The following is a 20,044-nucleotide window of genomic DNA, read 5'->3' as shown; positions in this document are numbered from 1 at the left end:
ACTCAAGTTATTCTTTTATCCCTCAATTATTCCCCCTCCAGACGTATCCAGGTAGGAGCACTGTGACACACATAAAGAGACATTTTAGGCCGCACTATGCCACTCGGCATTCCTACACCTGGGACGCGTTATATAGAGGGCCCTAGAGGGAGGCGCCCGTTGCAAAAACATGACAAACATTTGTGTTCTCGGTACAGTATGCTGAGAAAAATAATTCAAAGCAAAATTAAAGTGGGTCATTTTACATTTAAAGGGGTTGTCTCACTTAAGCAAGTGGCATTTATCATGTAGAGAAAGTTAATACAATACTAATGTATTGTGATTCTCCATATTGCTTCCTTTGCTGGCTGGATTAATTTTTCCATAACATTATATACTGCTCATTTCCATGGTTACGAGTACGAACACCCTGCAATCCATCAGTGGTGGTTGTGCTTGCACACTATATGAAAAAGCACCAACCTATGTGCACTCCCATGTTCCGGGCTACCAAATAGGCCGGTGCTTTTTCCTATAGTGTGCAAGCATGACCACCACTGATGGATTGCAGGGTGGTCATAATCATGGAAATGAGCAGTGTCTAATGTCATGGAAAAATAAATCCAGCCAGCAAAGGAAACAATATGGATAATCATAATACATTAGTTTGTGCTTTGTTTTAACTTCCTCTACATAATAAATGGTATTTGCTGAATTGAGACAACCCCTTTAAGGTTGTTGTTATATCAGTTTTAATTCTGGCTTTGCTTTGTGTGCCTGCACCAGATTTATGAACCAGTGCACCATAATAATATACCTGGCATGAATGCGATGTGGTTTACACCTTTAGGTGTAAATGTAGACAAGGGATTGCCTTGCGTGGGTTGAGACAGATTTGTAACTTTTGCAAAAGTCCAACATAGTAAATGAGCCATAATCCAGGTCTAATCTCACTTTCAACTCTTAAACTTGGTCCACTGTGAAAAGTGCCGAGGATTATGAAATGTCGCAAAAATTTCACAGTTGCCATGAAAATGTCACAGTCGCCATGACGTGTGACTTTTTTACATCACAAAACTGACATATCTGATTTCATAAATGACCCTCTAAGTTTGTAGTCAATTTTATTTATGAATTTTAAGAAATATGGTAATAAAGCAGGAAAAAAAACAAGCAGTGATCTTTTCAACCAAAAGTGGATGTACATTTTATTCCAGTATTAACATTTCTATTACATGACATATTGATTCATGAACTTTGCTTTGTGTTCTAAGCTTAAAGGGACACTGACAGGCCCAAAAAGCATATTTAGGGGTATATATGACAGTATAGGTCTTATAAAGGGTATTAGAATCATCTAAGTATCCCCCCTGTCCACCTCATAAATACAGTAATCTGAAGTTTTATAACCTGCTTTCCTGGTGTTCAATCTGCCCAAGGGGCGGTGCTTCATATCAACTTGCGCCCAGCCAGCCTTGCCACAACTGCCCTTTGAAGCGCCGCCCAGCCCAGCGTCTGCTTTATGCGATGCGATCCAGGCCAGTGAGGGTGCCGGGCGCATGCGCATAAAGCAGATGCGCGATGCGATCCCGGCCAGTGAGGGTGCCGGGCGCATGCGCTGAAGATGGCCGGGGACACTAGTACAGTGCTTCAGAGTAGCCGCCCAGCTCAGTGAATATTGATGAGCTGGGCAGCGCTTCAAACGGCAGTTGTGGCGAGGCTGGCTGGGCGCAAGTTGATATGAAGCACCGCCCCTTGGGCAGATTGAACACCAGGAAAGCAGGTTATAAAACTTCAGATTACTGTATTTATGAGGTGGACAGGGGGGATACTTAGATGATTCTAATACCCTTTATAAGACCTATACTGTCATATATACCCCTAAATATGCTTTTTGGGCCTGTCAGTGTCCCTTTAAAATCTGTCACCCTAATTGTGGACCATTATCTACAGTAATATATGAGTAGTACTGCAGGTACTGAGTCCAGATCACAATTTTTTTTTTTCCTTGTGTCCCCATTCCCTTGCTGTTAGCTACATTAAAATTAGAGATGAGCAAATTTTTTTAAAAATTTGATTTGGCCGGTTCGCCGAATTTTTCAGAAAAATTTGCTTCAATACAAATTTATTTGCAGTGAAGCGCTTAAAAAATGGCTGCAGAGAGCCTTTATAGGGGCGTAGAACACTGTGCCTTGCAGTAATATGCATAGGGAGTCTGCTGTGGTTATCAAATAATACTGTCAGTATGACATGCAAATGACAGGTGTCGCTTAGAATCACTGCATACTTCACTTATTTGGGCAGTCACGGGGCCAAATCTGACCAAATATCTAAAGTATCAACTCTGCCTTACAAGTAGATGTTAGTGTCAAGAAGAAGCGCACTCCTTTCATACCGTCGTCTGCTGATTCCACAGAACCTATTCTATTAAACGCTTATAAAAGTAGAGCCCCCCCCCCCCAGACAGAGTGGAGAGGGTGTCAGTAGTAAGTTTTTGCCCTTCCTCTGATCCGTCACAACAATAACCCTTCAAAAAACGGATCCTGTCTGTTGAGCAATTGCCTTCTCTCGGTCAGCATTTGGTCAGTAATGCATCAGTATTGTTAATGCCCAAAAAAACAGGAGTGGATCTAAAACAGGGATGACACGTGAACTGAATATTTGCATGTCTTCTGTGTTTTCTACCCACTTCTGTTTTTGGCTACAATTCATAAGCCAATTCTGATGGGACCATACAGACCTTAAAGCTGCTACACAGGATCCATTGTGTGTCTCAATTTCCCTTCCTTCTGACAGATCAGAAGAAGTGTCAAATAAATGATGATGTCAGCCAGGCCGAAAACCAAAATAGTGGACCAGTCATGAAGTGGGGAAGGGTGGGAACAGCATGAGAAGTCCACATAGTGGACCTAAGACATAGTGGTGAGGTAGAAGCAGCATGAGGAGACCAGAGAGTGGCCCAATGACAGGGTCTGGAGGTGGAAGCAGTATGAGGAGGCCAGCGAGTGGCACAATGACAGAGTCTGTAGGTGGCGGCAGCAGCAGCATTAGGAGAAGGCCACGAGCGGCCGAATGACAGAATCTGGAGGTGGCGGCAGTATGAGGAGGCGACCGAGTGGCACAATGACCAAGTCTGGAGGTGGCAGCAGCATGAGTAGGCCACAAAGTGGCACAATGACCGAGTCTATAGGTGGCAGCAGCATGAGTAGGCCACAGAGTGGCACAATGACCGAGTTTGGAGGTGGCAGCATGATGAGTAGGCCACAGAGTGGCACAGCGACAGAGTCTGGAGGTGATAGCAGCATGAAGAGGCCACAGAGTGACATAACAACAGAGTCTGTAGGTGGCGGCAGCAGCAGCATTAGGAGAAGACCACAGAGTGGCACAATGACAGAGTCTGGAGGTGGCACCAGTATGAGGAGGCCACCGATTGGCACAGTGACCGAGTCTGGAGTTGGCAGCAGTATGAGGAGGCCACCGAGTGGCACAATGACCGAGTCTGAAGGTGGCAGCAGCATGACTAGGCCACAGAGTGGCACAATGATCAAGTCTGGAGGTGACAGCAAAAGGAGTGGGCCACAGAGTGGTGCAATGACAGAGTCTGGAGGTGGCAGCAGCAGCAGCATCAGGAGGAGACCACAGAGTGGCACAATGACCGAGTCTGGAGGTGGCAGCAGCATGAGTAGGCCGAAGAGTGGCACAACGACAGAGTCTGAGGTGGCAGCAGCATGACGAAGCCATAGAATGGCACAATGACAGAGTGTCGATCGGCCAAGATACTTCTGGGGGAACCTGACTGCCATGAACAGGTCTCTAGTAGCTACAGACAATGACAAGACAAAGCTTTGAGCCCGGAAGAGTAGCGAAGTTCAGCAAGATACGACACTAAAGATTTTACCGCATATAACCGCAGTGCTGACCGCAGAATAAATTTAGTTTTTCGACCGAAATACTTCAATAAAGATTTTATCACATATAACCGCAGCGCTGACCACTGAATTAATTTTGTTTTTCTATTGACATGCGTCAATAAAGATTTTACAACATATTACTACAGCGCTGAACGCTTTTTGCTCCACCTAAATAAGTCACAAAATATTTTACCGCATATAACTGCAGCTCTGAACGCTGATTAAAATACATCACAAAAGAGGTTACCGCATATTACTACAGCGCTGAACGCTGAATAAGATTAGTTTTTCCACCGAAATACGTCACTAAAGATTTTACCGCATAGAATTGCAGCGCTGAACGCTGATTAAAATTTGTTTTTCCACTGAAATACATCACAAAAGATTTTGCCGCATATTACTACAGGGCTGAACGCTGAATAAGATTTGTTTTTCCACCGAAATACTGTACGTCACTAAAGATTTTACCGCATAGAACTGCAGCGCTAAACGCTGATTACATTTTTTTTCCCACCGAAATACATCACAAAAGATTTTACTGCATATTACTACAGCGCTGAACGCTGAATAAGATTTGTTTTTCCACTGAAATACGTCACTAAAGATTTTACTGCATAGAACCGCAGTGCTGAACGCTGGAAAAAAATTGTTTTTACATCAAAATAAGTCACAAAAGATTTTACCGCATATAAATGAGTACGGAGATGGAGAGGGTGTTCGGATTCCCCCTGCACTATACAGACGTCTCAGAAATGAAGGTCAGGGAGCATCCCGTTGAACCGGCATCTATTCGCTCCGCTGAAGGATTATTTTGAAAGTGTGTAGAAGCCACACTGGGCCCCCACGCTGCAGATTTATCATGGAGACATCATGGAGATTTTACCGCATATAACCTCAGCACTGACCGCTGAATAAATTTAGTTTTTGGACCGAAATACTTCAATAAAGATTTTACCACATATAACCACCGCACTGACTGATTGCTAACGCCGCTACTTCCGTTAACCCCTGCACTACTACTTCCCGGGTAGGTAAGCTGCTGCGAAGCAGGTGTTCTACCCCGGGTACGTTTGGCTCCCAACCTCACACTGCTGCCACCTTGCTGACTCTCAGCCATGCTTTCAACACAAATAACTGAGAATATATTTGTCTTTTTGTACGAAATAGGCCACTAAATACTTTCAAGACATGCAACCGCCGTCAACGTGAACTGAGTATGTATTTTTTCTTTAGTACTGAAATAAGCCACTAAATGATTTCAACACATATAACTGCCGCCGACGTGAACTGAGAATGCATTTTTCTATTTGTACCGGAACAGGACACTAAACGCTTTCAACACATATAACCGCCGCTGACGTGAACTGAGAATGCATTTTTCTGTTTGTACTAAAATAGGCCTCTAAACGCTTTCGACACATATAACCACCGCGGACGTGAACTGAGAATTTATTTTTCTTTTTGTACTGAAATAGGCCACTAAACACTTTCAACACATATAACCGCCGCCGACGTGATCTGAGAATGCTTTTTTCTGTTTGTACTAAAATAGGCCACTAAACGCTTTCAACAAAAAATAACCGCCACCGACGTGAACTGAGAATATATTTTTCCTTTCGTACAGAAATAGGCCACTAAACGATTTCAAGATATATAACCACCACCGACATGAACTGAGAATGTATTTTTCTTTTTTGTACTGAAATACAAAATTACACATATAACTGCCGCACTGACTGACTGCTACCACCGCTACTTCTGTGTACCCCTGCACCACTACATCCTGGGTAGGTAAGCTGCTGCGAAGCAGGTGCTCTAGCCCTGGCATGTTTGGCTCCCGACCTCCCACTGCTGCCACACTGCTGACTCCCATCCATGCTTTCAACACATATAACCGCCGACAAGAACTGAGAATATATTATTCTTTTTGTACTGAAATAGGCCAGTAAACGCTTTCAGCAGAAATAAATGCACCAGAGAAGTGCTTATATATTTTTCTTTTGTTACTGAAATAGGTCACTGAACGTTTTTGCCACAAATAAGTGCACCAGTGAAGTGCGTATATTTTTTTATTTCTGTACTGAAATAGTCCACTAAACCCTTTTGCCACAAATAACTGCACCAGTAAAGTGCGTATATTTTTTTCTTTCTATAACTAAATAGGCCACTGAACGCTTTTGCCACAAATAAGTCCTCCAGTGAAGTGCGTATATATTTTTCTTTTTTTACTGTAGTACGCCCCTAAACGCTTTCAACAGAAATAACTGCAGAAGTGAACTGAAAATATATTTATCTTGTTGGACTAAAATAGGCCACTATACGCTTTAACCAGAAAAACTTAAAGAGTGAAGTGCATATATATATTTTTTTTTTACTGTAATATGCCCCTATATGCTTTCAACAGAAATAACTGGAGAAATGCACTGAGAATATATATTTCTTGTTCTGGAATACGACCCTATATGCTTTCACCAGAAATAACTGCAACAGTGCACTGCGTGTATATTGTTCATTTTTTTTGCTGTAATACGCCCCTATAAGCAGAAGTAAAATGCATATAGCAGGTAAGAGATATCAGGAGGGGACAGGTTGTGGACGGCCTTATATGTAGTTGTAAGTATTTTAAACTGAATTCGTGGGAAGCCAGAGATTTCTACCAAGCTGGCAGCTTAAAGGGGTGTATCACTTCAGTAAGTGGCCTTTGTCATGTAGAATAAGTTAATAAAAGCCGCTTACTGATGTATTGTTATTATCCATATTGCTTCCTTTGCTGGCTGGATTCATTTTTCCATCACATTATACACTGCCCATTTCCATGGTTACAGACCACCCTGCACCTGTGTCTCAGCTCTCCCTATCACAGCTCAGAAGGCAGTTGAAGGATAAAACTGAGCATGTGCGGCCTTCTCAGTGAGCAGGTCAAAGAAATAAGAAAAAAAAACAAGCAGAAAGCAAGTGGTGCTATACAGATATATTTTATTGAATAACTCAGTGGTTATGCAACATTTTTAATTACATGCAATTACAAAAGTATTCAGATCCAAGTGCTGGTTTGAAAACTGTATAATATGTTTTGTGGGAGTAACCCCTTTAAGGAAAAATGTTAGTAGCCATCAAGTGAAGTGAAAACACTTATGTGACATATTCCAGAAAGCTTTGACATTCACCAGCACTACTTTCTTACCTTATGGCTAGCCAAGAGCTGGATTTAATTTCCATAACTGCCAGCACTGTATCCTGTATAGAGCTTTATATTGTTTTATCAATTCTTTTTTTTTAAAGCATCTTCTATTTGTAACATTGGGTTTTATGTTTTTCCCCACTGAGGTATCCATTATTCAGCACTAATCTTGGTGGTTCAATAAAGCCTTTAGCGTACATTTACCAAGGACTGTAAAGCATCTTTAGATGACTTGCATACTAGTGTTCTAATGTTTGAACTTTTTGCTCATAAAATCGTGTCCATGGTTTAAAGTTTCTGTTGCTTTGCACAAGTATGTAATAGCTGCAGTATTTTTAAGTCAGTGGAAATATATTAGACCAGGGGTAGGCAACCTCCGGCACTCCAGCTGTTGTGAAACTACAACTCCCAGCATGCATACTTCCTCTGCTCTTCTCAGAACTCTCACAGAAATAAATGGAGCATGCTGGGAATTGTAGTTTCACAACAGCTGCAGTGCCGAAGGTTGCTGATCCCTGTATTAGACAATCTTTGACCTTTAGCAATAAAGTGAAGTTTAATACTCTCTTTAAATATAGATATTTCACTAGAATACTATTATGTGTCTTTAAATTAATTTAAGGTGGCAATATTTCTTACCACATATTGTTGCTGCTTTTAAATGTATGTTAGGTAGGTAACTAAGATGTACAGTAGTTCTGTAGAAAGATAGCGGTGAATTCATCAAGCACTGTACTCCAGAATTCTGGCTTCAAAAAGTTGCAAAATTGAAACTTTTTGCATTTTTACACTACTCACACATGTTAAAAATTGGGTTTGACAGTACGCTTGTGTAGCTCTGTGAATTTGTTTCACTCCAGATTTGCCACTTCCGTTGGTGATGTAAAAAACTGGAGAAGCATTTCTAGACAAGAGTGCTATGATTGAAGAGGCAACAAATTTAAAGTTGCCAGTTAAAACCAGATGGTAACATATATCCTTTCTTCTAATCAGTTTTTATTTTTTGATTACAGATTTTTTTATTCTATTTCTTGAACATAATTATGGGGGCAGCCATCTTGCATGAGCTGTTCTGAACAGCATTTAGAAAGCAAATAAAATTGCTTTACGGCAGCCCATAGACACAACGGACTGAAGGGAACTCATTTACTTCTATAGGAGAGTTTTCTAGGCATGCTCTTTGACCTGTACATAGGTCATTGTACAAGGAAAGAATAGATAAGCTTTGACTATCATCTTTTGTGAATGGTGGATCTTGTCTTATCTATACACAGAGGTGATATCTCCTTTTCATTACTGGCAGGTTTAGAATGTTACTGTACTATATATAACTGCAGTAAAGTGATCTGTACAAAGCAAGAATTAGAGCCTATTATTAGGCTTAGAGGACAGTGCGAAAATTGCTGAATTTTATGTTTTTTGTTTAAATATAGATAGTGACATGGAAAATTAAAAATAAACACCAAAATTATTAGAAAATATGCTAAACCTAAAAACCGTATTTAAACAATAGGTCATGTTCTGATGACACATTCCCTTTAGCAAACAACATGCATTGTTTGATACATTGGCACAAGCACATGCAGATGCAAGAGCAGTAGGTGATCCGACCAAGTAAGAGCCCCTGAACCTCCCCAATTGTACTAGTGAAGAAAAAGGAAAACACCCTACGATTTTGTGCGGATTATATACTTCTCAATGTTTTCATGGTGAGAGATGCCTACTTGCTCCCTCACATTGAAGATTTGCTGGCAGCACTACAGCGTGCCTGATACTTCTCTACTCTAGACTTGACCAGAGGGGACTGGCAGGTGCCAAATGCAGAAAAAGACCAGTAGAAAATGGCCGTCATGTTCCCCTCGGGGCTGTCTGAGTTCCTGTGTATGTTGTTTGGACTAAACAATGCACCTGCCACATTCATGAGTTTGATCGAGCTATGTCTGGGGGACCTTAACTATGAGTGTTTGCTCATCTACCTTGATAACATAATTATATTCTCACCCTCATTCACAGAACACCTTGATTGGGTGCTAACATAGCTGGAGGCCCAGAGTTTGAAGTTGAAGTCTCACAAATGCCATTGTTCCAGGAGAACATTGAATAACTGGGTCATATAATCTCCAAAGATGGGGTACAGCCTGTGAACGCCAAGGATTGCGCAGTGCAGCAATGGCCCATCCTCTGTACCATCACTGAACTACAGTCCTTTTTGGGACTAGTAGGTTACTACAGATGTTTCCTGAGGGACTTCCTTTCATAAGTGAGAGTGTTTCCTCCATGCCAACTATACCATATTGTTGATGAAGAGCGGTGGCTTCTCCCAGTAGCTGACCCACAGGGACAGAAGAAAGCAGATAATCTACAGCAGAGGGATCTATTCCACTTTGGCAATCCCAACGCACCAACTTTGGCCAAAAGCCTGCCCGATTTCAGGATTACATCATAAAAACTAAGACTGCCAGGACGGCAACCCTTAAGCCCTTTGGAGGAAGTGGAAGGGATTTCAGTGTCACCTCTTGTTCAGCAGATGGTGTCATAATACAAGGGGCCATAGAAGCAGGAAGTCTGGATTGTGGAAGCAGGTAGTGCTGAGAGGAAGGAGGAGGGGAGGCAGGGCAAGATAAGAGTGTGTTGTGGTGGGATGCTCCTCACACAGAACAAAGTCTTTGAGAACTCCAGAGTAAGGAGTACAAAGGAATCACTTAGTGCCCCAGTACAAAGGACCGTGATAGAGAGACAGCCGACAGGTGAGGTTTTAGAACTTGCGTGGATGGAGAGGGAGTCTCTTGGCCCTTCAGGCATGCCACTGAAGAAAGACCATCACTGCCTGGTAGGCCTTATGCAGCATCACTGACTAAAAAGCTATTCATTACAACTGTTTTCTTTTCTTGTTTTACCTAAAGTTAAGACTTCAGTAACGGTCAGTTAAAGCCAGTAAAGTTCTATTTGTGGTCATGGCTATGGCCAAGAGATATCCGAAGAACCCTAAGGAGAGAAACAACGGGAACAACCTAACTCAGCTAGGCGTGTCTTAGCTGACCTGACTAAATGGCTTGTTGTGTGCCCTAAGCCATGTTCGTGGGTAGGCCTGTAAGTGGGCATACCCTGTGGAAATGAGAAGATAAGGGAGGGAGGGTGGGGCACCTGAGAACACACGCCTGTGAGTGAGGCTGTGGCTCGTATATGAAGAGCCTCCGCCCCTCCCACAAATGCAGGCTGACTAATCAGCCTTACCAACTTGTCACCATCGCACAGTATTACAAACATACCAAGAACTGACCATCTTATACAGAGAATAGACGACATGGTAGTCACTGCTTTACTTAATATTCATTGTTAAACATTAACCTCACACCTAAAGTTCTGTTTTGCGGATTGCATGAATCGTTTGGCTTTCCTGATATTTTTAAGCTAACCATTGAAATGGGATTTAAGAAAGCCATAGTAAAAGACTTGATTTTTAAACAGTCAAAACACTAGTCTGAACAATCTATAAAGAGTGTCATATGAGTCCAAATGCCTTATATCAATTATCCGTCAAATGTTTATGGATCATCATACCCCCTTTACTCTAGGAAACGACAAAAACTAAGAGACATATTTGTTAAAACCAGTGATTTAGATACATGTCTTAATTGTGTCTGCACTGCCAGAGGAAGTGTCAAAGTTATGAGAAGGCGCAGGCCTCTGCATAACTTTGTTGCCTCCTCCAGTAGAACCTACACCTGCTCTCTTGCTGGCATAGATTTAAGTCATTTTGTATGACAAAAACTTGCGTATAAGATGATGAATTAGATGGGCCTGCTGGTCCACCCTCTTCCTCAGCAATAACACGCCTTCTTTTTTTAGACCTTTTGGGAAAGTGGCATGAGCAGGGAAAGGTCACAGATTTTGTTGCAAAGTGGCTTGAAGCAAAATCTGTGGCTTATATATGCCACAAAAGTGGAATATATCAGTACATAATTGGGCCTCTAAGTTTTTTAAAGATGTAAATCTATTTTAGGTCATAATGAGTGGTTCTGCTTGTTAACACTGCACCTGCTTCTTATATTGCTTATATTTTATCAGCTTAAAGAGTTAAAGGTATAAAAGTCCTTATGCACATTAGTGTATTGTTAGCTGAACCTACAGTCATGGTAGGACCGGATAATAATCTAATGTTTGTGTGGAGCTCCCAGCTCTCCCCAACAGATGATGTCAAAGGATAGAAGGATGGGATGCGTTGAATTTCAAATCCTTATCCTTTTATTCTTCTGGGAGATAAGCGACTACCAAAGGTGACTGACAGGAGCTTTCTCCTCTCTTTCGGGTGTGTATGCGTATGGGGAGTTGGGGAGATAGCTTGTTCAGCCAACAGCTATTAAAAGTGTATTCGTAAATTCTGGAACAAGTAGATACGGACAGCATTGATCCAAGTTTGAAAAAATAGTGCTCCCATTCATTAAAAACAGTCTGCTCACAGCCCAACTTGTCTATTGTATTTGGTACACTTAACAAGAAGATGAATAGCCAATGCATTCCAACGCAGTTGAGTTAAAATTGTAAGTACCATATTTATTATACAATCATATCCACAAAGATTTTAGATTTACAGCAACATTTCAGAGTGAGGACCCTTCATCAAACAAGCAAGCAGGTTAGTATACAATGATTGAAGTATATACTAAATAGCACACCCTTTTCTAGAAAAGCTATGAGAGGTTTTCCCAAACAACATTTATCTCCTGTCTACAGGACAACTTTGTGTGAAATATACTGTAGATATAGTGTTGTGAGGGAACTCATTGGTTTACATATTACCCATATAGTTACAAGAAAGGAGAACATCCATGCTTGGACACTCTTTAACGTAAGCTGTTGAGGAGGATTGGGTAGCTTATGTCCACAGCAATAATGGTAAGTTTGGGTTCAAGTGGAGGAGCCTCCAACAATCTCACACTTATTAGTTTTTATTAAATATATTAAAAAGAGACTGGGCACACCTCCAGATATTTGGCCACTAATTTTAATAGTTAAGATAGTTAAAATAATTTAGACAGACAATAGTAAAAATAATATTCAAGATAATATTCAAGATAATATTGAGACTGATAATTGTATATTCAGACAAATAGTGATCATAAAACTTCCAATAGATAGTGAGCACTAGTGGATAAAATCCTAAACAATAAATGTTACTAAAATACTTGACTCATAAAACTTCAAACACAATAAAAGACTTAGGTCACATGAAATACCAAAGAATTAGTGGTCTTTTATTGTGTTTGAAGTTTTATGAGTCAAGTATTTTAGTAACATTTATTGTTTAGGATTTTATCCACTAGTGCTCACTATCTATTGGAAGTTTTATGATCACTATTTGTCTGAATATACAATTATCAGTCTCAATATTATCTTGAATATTATCTTGAATATTATTTTTACTATTGTCTGTCTAAATTATTTTAACTATCTTAACTATTAAAATTAGTGGCCAAATATCTGGAGGTGTGCCCAGTCTCTTTTTAATATATACAATTTCCATTTTTGAGTAGTGGGGTGTTACTACTCGACTGTGGGCACCCCGTATGGTGGTCATTCAGACCTGTGCGTCTTAAACTCTCTTGAACTTATTAGTTTTTGCAACATTTTTCAAATTTTTGGTCTAATATTCACTATAAATTAGCAAATTCTAGAATTCGTGATCTCCAGTCAGTATTTTCTTGATTTCAGAAATCGGCAATGCAATATGCGCGCATTGCGTGTATTGCAGGCACAATACAGGTGTGGCTCACTTTTGCTACATTTTTAAGGCTGCTAGAAGTTTCCTGAGACCGGAGAAAATGCACAGTACAGTAATTCCTACCACACTACCTAACACCCTGCACTGGAACCGGCTACACTATATCACTATCTTACCTACACTGACTATCTCCCACTAACTCTCTGTATTATACATATATATATGAGCTAACTAGCTATCTATCTAATGTAATTTGATAAGGAATAGGATCCAGATGAAAGCACAGAGCACAGCAATGTCACTGCTCTCTCTCAGAACAGCAAAAAAAAAACTGCAGAAAATGGCTGCTGGGGAGTTTCTTATATAGTAAGGGGTAGGCAACTTCCCTATTGGTTGCTAGGGATGTTGCTAAGCTAAACATATTGCAGCCTTATCATTCGCCCACAAGCAAGAAGCAGTGCGGGTATTGATGACAAAAAATCTAGACTACGAATTACGATGAAATAGCACTATATTCTAGATCTTCTAGATCTAGATCTCAAAGTGCTAATATTAGCGATAAAAAATTGTGATTAGAATATTCGTGATCAACACTACCTATTACCAATCCTGTGAATAGGTCACCTACTTCTTTTTAGCATACATTCTGCAGATAAGCTGTAGATACAAAATAGTAATATATTTTTAATTTAAACTAATTTCAAGTTCTTTTTTTTTTTCAGATGCATTGATGCAATGGAAACTTGGTTGAAAATATGTTCATATTCTTTCAAGAGCAAGAGACAAATATGGACAATTCTTCATCAGTGTGTTTAAGCAGAAAAAGTTGTGACATCTAAGATATAAGTTTTATTTATTCATTCAACCCAATGGCCCATGCAGGCTGTTTAATAATAATGCAGTTCATATGGTAGTTACCCTATTATCGTCTAGTCATCAGATCCTTCTGTCATTTATCTGTTATTAATCCTTTACAATGACAGAGCCTCCATTTTAATAGAATCACATAAGTGACCTAATTGCTGACTGTGAAATTCAATTGGCCTTGTAAAGCACTGCAGGCAAGTTTTAGTCAATATTAACAGAAGTTATGATGCTGAAAGTTCTCCATAGAATGAAAAGAATTAAAATGAAATAACATGTGTGATCATTTACTAAAATGACCACTTTTGGACATTATCACTTAGTATGACCTATATTATCTTGTAGAATATCTGTAGTTTATGCAGGAACAATGACTATATAGTGTCCTAACTAGGGCTATTTAATACTAGCTAACATAATTTGTGCAGCATCAATTGTTATGAAATATTGTTTCTGCTTGGTAATCGACTAACTGAATATATATTTATATTCAGTCATTGCTCCTGAATCAATCTCTAACAAAAACATTATAATTTATCCATAATACTGTTCATTTTTGACTGACATGCAGCTAAGGGCTTACCCATATCTATCTGGCAAGCTCCATTCAGTGCCCCCATCACAGATTCTGTCAAAAACAATGGAGTGAAAAGTTCTGCATGCAGGACTTTTTTCACCACTAAAAAAATAGACTCCAAAAGGGAAACTGAACTAATCATATTATTGCTCAATAGGATCTGATTGACTTCCACAACAGAGGAGAACAACAGAAATAAATAGAGCAAGTGAGAACAAAGCCTAAAGAGGTGGAGTTTGACCAAAAAAACTGGCCTTTCAGTTCCTGGTGTACAGAGGGGACCGAGTGGGGAGGAGGCTCCTTCTGAAGCCTGTGGAATGAGGAGGGGCAAAACAACTGATCACTTGAAAGACATGTAGATGTATATTTCTCTCCAACCCCACTTCACACAAGTATATTTCATCTATTTAATTTAATGTTTGTGTGAGTCGTTAAAAGATATCAACAGAATCCACTATAACAGTGACCTCTACAGCACCCTGCCCCCTTAACAGTGACCTCCACAACACTCTGTCCCATTAACAGTGACCTCCACAGCCCCCCAGCCCTTAACACTGACTCCCCCCACAGTGCCCTGTCTCCTTAAAATGGGACCTCCACAGCACCCCACCCCCTTTGACAGTGACCTCCACAGGGGCCCACCCCCTTAACAGTGACCTCTACAGCACCCGCCCCTTAACAATGACCATAGGTTACATACCCCTTAACTGACCTCCGCCATTCCTGGCCCCCTTAAAAGAGACCTCCGCAGCAATTGCCTCTTTAACAGTGACTGCCACAGTACCCCGCTCCCTTAACAGTTACCTCACAGTAACCCGCTGACCCTTTAATATAGCCTCCACAGTACCCTCCTCCCTTAACAGTGACCTCCACAGTGCCCGGCCCTTTAACAATGAACCTCAAAGTGGCCTGCCCCCTTAACAGTAACATCCACAGCGCCCTCCACTTTAACAGTGACCTCCACATCAGCTGCCCCTTTATTAGTGACCTCCACAGTACCCCGTCTCCTTAACAGTGATTTCCACCATAACCTGCTCCCTTAACAGTGGCCTCCACAGAGATCTGTTCCCTTAAAATGTGACCTCCACAACATCCCCGCCCCTTTAAAAGTGACCTCTACAGCACCCTGCCCCTTAACACTCACCTCAATAGCGGACCTGCCCCTTAACTTAATTTTCTGATGCTTCTATTATATTTGAAGATATATAACAAACTCCTAACAGTAGTTTTCTTCTTCTTCTATATGTTATAACCTTTTAAGCTATATGGCAAGATGAGACATGACTCTTTTCTGAAGCCATATTCTGCTTCATGGATTTTCTTGTAGACCATAAAGATCTTGCATCTCAGAAGCAGAACTGGAAACGCCACATTTTTTTTTTAAGCATATGTGTTTATTATTCAGGATCATTCTCCAAAGAAGATGAAAAAAATATATTTAAAAAGAAAATCACACCCAACTCGTGATTACTCTCTGCAATTACCTTGCTAAATGTCCAAGGTGAACTCTCCTAATCAAAACATTACCCGCCAAGATATTTTCTACTCATCAGTAATCATTTGCTAATTAATGTGTCCAATTAAGGGCATCACGCATCCATGACCCCCTTCACTTCTCCCGTAGATTACAGACAATGCTACTTTTTCATATACTACTTAGACAGAGGAAGTACAGCCTATACTGTTTGGATGATAAACCCAGTCTGGCATTCAAGTTTGGATTTTGGCAACTGTAGTCTAGCTGAGCCCTGGCTGGGTGACATTTCCTTCATTCATAGCCCATTGCTGTCTGTGCCAGCCCCTTTTTCATGCCAATAGAAGCAACTCTTTAACTGCCAATGCAAACTGAACAATAGTGGGTATGCTACTTCAGTATTAGTGTACACCAGGAAAGATAGATAGATAGATAGATAGATAGATAGATAGATATGGGTAGACATGGAGATAGATAGATAGATAGATAGATAGATAGATAGATAGATAGATAGATAGATAGATATGGGTAGACATGGAGATAGATAGATAGATAGATAGATAGTTAGATAGATATGGGTAGACATGGAGATAGATAGATAGATAGATATGGGTAGACATGGAGATAGATAGATAGATAGCTAGATAGATAGATAGATAGATAGATAGATCATCTGTTTGCAGATTATGGCAAATATATGGCAAATATATTTGAAATATTTACATATCTTCTGTATAAATGTATGTGGTCAGATTAACAAGTACTGGATTTGGTTTATTTTGCTGGTAGAAGATAAATGGAGAAGGGAAGTTTTAAAGACCAGTTCTCTGCTACATAACAAGAACAAAACCCTAATCTCCTGTGCCATAGACGTCAGCTCCCTCTTATGTTTAGTAGAGGCACGTGACACGCAGCCTTCTATTGCCATACTGTATGTGCACACCATGCAGATAGTTCACATTGTGCAGGGTCTTTTTTGCTAGTAGTAGCACAGAGATGTATTGTTGAGCAGAACATTACGTCAGAACAAGCCTTTTGTGGATTCATGTTGTGTGTGTAATTACTTTAACACACTGTAGAAAATGAGTCTATCACTGAGCATTATCCGGTTCAGAACGTATCTTTTCATGACTTCGGAAATCTTCCTGTTTTTTTTAGGGCTGTTTGGGCAGATTCAGCTGCGCTTCTAAATAAAGCAACAGACTGATTTGAAAGGCTGTCCTGGAGGAACTAAACATGGGTCACTACCAGCCTTAGCATTACCTGGAGCCTCACATAGATTCAAAAGAGGCTTGGAATGAGGCACATCTGACCCCAGGTATACCAGAAATGATGGATGTAAGGTAAAAGTGCACCTGTGCATAAAGATAGCACAAATCTGTTCTCCAATGAGCCTAACTACCGTCATTTCATATACACAATGATGAATGAATTTCTGGTGTGTAATTAAGTCAAACATGTTGCCTTTTATTTGCATATCTTCCAGTATTTCTTCAATAAAGACAAACAATTAACTGGTAAAATTGGCTCAGAACCAGTAGTTTACTTCTTATATACCTTACCAACAGCTGGGCACAAAGGAACATAAAAAGTCATAAATGAACACCTGCCAGTTTCAGGCATGGGATTTGGCCTGGACTATAAAATAGAATCTGCTGTACTTATTGCACCCTTTTCCCTGCCATTCTCTATCAGTCTCCTCCTTTGCCTTCACAAAATGAGTTTCTAATTTTCCTCCTTCATTGACGGGTTGTAAAGGACATATGATGATAAAGCCTAGATAAAATATCAATTATCTCATGTGTAGTGAACTATGAGAAATGCAAGCACTGGCTGTTAGCAGATTTGTTATAAGATGATCCTCTGCCCTTTAAAAGAAGGAAGACTGTAATGGATCAAACAAGGTTGTGAACTCAGAATTACAAGAGCGGAAAATTAACGGGATTTGATCCAGTCAAGAGGTTGTGTTTGAGCAGACTAATTCATTTCCAGCTCAGATTTGGTTACTAACTGTTGTTTTTGGCTTCTGTCAGCCAAGTAAAAGGCTTACAGATCATTACTTCATCTCACATATCCCCAGAAACATTTATGAAACATATTAGCAGCTCTTTTAATATACATCTTTCTAGGCTTTGCACTTTGGGGTCAGTGGTTCAAACATTACACCTGACTGCTGTTGAAACATGAGACATTGTGAGGAACATCTTAGGCTAAGGAAGCCCTTGTATATCTGCGCACATTCAGGAGAAGAGTAGGCATCACATGCACTGCCCCCATTCTTTGATCTCTTATCAGTGACAAAAAGCCAACAATACGCTCTGCAGGTCTCGAGGCTGACTGCATATTACAGTAGAAAATAGCTTACATTTTTCACTCCTGATTCTGGCTTCCAAAACTGCATCAGGAAACCTGAAATCCTAAATGTTATGGAGGTTACCGTTCAAGAGGAATATATCATATATAATGTTTACTCACTGTATTTGCTTTGCCTAGAATATTTTTTGCAAGCATACCATAGTAAAATGATGTTTTATGTGGACTGATTGATGATGTACATAAGCACGAGTGCCACTATATTCATATGTGGACCATATTATTAAGCATGACATTGCTGGCATGAAACTCAAGGAAAGTATTCCACCTGCTGACGACTTTAGCACTTGACAGTACCCATGCTTTCTAAGCTGGCTGGGATTTTAAGGTCAACTTTAAGACTGGAACCAGAAGTATTGCCTCAGCAGTAATTAACAATGTTAATCTGCCTTTTCCTCTCGACAATGATAAAGAGGGCAATGTTTATATTTAATTAATGCCCAAGTTCATTTTGGAAATGGGATAATGAGACTCTGATCACATTAGCATGAAAACGTACATTAAGACTGCAACAGAGGAGGCAGTACACAGTCCACTCTCTAATTAGCTGGCTGTGAAATGAATCGCGTCAGGGAGAAATTGAAGGAAACCAGTTAGCTCAGTGCACTGCACCGTGCCAGTAAGACCACCAACACCTCTCTGTGCCGCGTGTCATCACCAATACTGCTTAACCTGCTCCGCTGCTGTCAGCAACAATTTGTCATGTACAGAACAATCTAATACAAGAGGAACCCAAGCTAAGAAAGACACAATTGCTGTTTCCAATCTTTTCCCCAGTATGTACAATTTACATAAGTAACACAATAGGACAGATAGCTGGCTTCTTATTACCCAGAACTTCATTTTCCTTGTCAGCTTCATTTAATATTGCTTTACTTTGAAATGGAACACCATGCGTTAGCCATCACAAACTCTAAAAATCCAAACCAGCTCATATACATCATATACCGGTGCCACGAAAGATTACAGTTAGAAATGGCAAATAAGATTTGTCGAAGCAGTAAATTAAACAATACTAAAATACTTATCATATATGACTTATCTTATACTGTCTGTATAAGAGTCACAAAATTCATAGCAAATCACCATTTTCACCAGGAAGAAGAATAACAATTTTTTGACAATTTCATTATATAAAACGTGCAATCAGGTTTGCCAAGTTTAAGAATTGTAGCACATGCCAACTATGAATGAAGAAGAGATATTTTAACGATGCCCCCCCCTCTACTCTGACCATTAGTATAACACAAGATCAATTAAAAACAGTAAAACAAAAAAAGTCCCAGAAGTAAGACATTACATGCTCACAAGAGCCCATAACCTTGGAACCATGGATGGTGTAAGCACTCACCTGTGAAACTTCATATAGCAGTTTGTAGTGCTCCTCTCTCTTCTGGAAAGTGCACAGATTGCAGCCCATTGTAATTCGCAAGAACTGCAAGTGGTTTCAAATTCCCCTTTATGTGAATAAGAAAAGCTTTGACAGGGAATCACCCTCCCGGCTTGACTACTGTTGTTCATCAGTCACTCTGGCATAAAAACACAGACACACCACTGTTAGCTGCGAGCATAGACCAAGGTAGTGAGTGTACCATGCTGCTCCTGCCTTCCTCTAAGTATCTGACATTCACACTGTTACCACTCATGGCAACACTCCCCCCAGTCCCTGCATCACCGCACATGACTACACAGATTTCAGCTCATGAATATTAATACAGGCTCATGGATTATTTATGACAGCCCATGTTAATACGGAGGAGTGTCATCGCCGTGGCTGATGACAGATGAATATTCCCTAATTAACAAGCAAATGTAGTGTGGTTAAACAGAATACACTCGCGTCAATATATATATACAGTGTCACAGGGCTGATGTAGAAGATGATAATACATTTGGCCATCCCTTTTATCAATTACTTGGCAAATACATACCGTATATTCTATATGTTAATATTCTACCCAAG

General features: G+C 40.2%; 1 protein-coding gene across 1 annotated transcript in view; it reads right to left on the bottom strand.

Moving 5' to 3' along the window:
• PDZRN4 (PDZ domain containing ring finger 4) overlaps window positions 1–19,501 on the bottom strand; it is a 190,059-nt gene extending 170,558 nt beyond the window's left edge. Inside the window, exon 1 of the mRNA XM_044277040.1 lies at window positions 19,433–19,501. Within this exon, the coding sequence (XP_044132975.1) occupies window positions 19,433–19,501 (69 nt within the window). The remainder of the gene's footprint in view (window positions 1–19,432) is intronic.
• Window positions 19,502–20,044: the final 543 nt, after the last annotated feature.

The sequence above is a fragment of the Bufo gargarizans genome, chromosome 2, assembly GCF_014858855.1.
Source record: "Bufo gargarizans isolate SCDJY-AF-19 chromosome 2, ASM1485885v1, whole genome shotgun sequence".
Lineage (NCBI taxonomy): Eukaryota > Metazoa > Chordata > Amphibia > Anura > Bufonidae > Bufo > Bufo gargarizans.
Note: the sequence above shows the minus strand (reverse complement) of the source record. Positions and strands in the feature narration are given on the sequence as shown.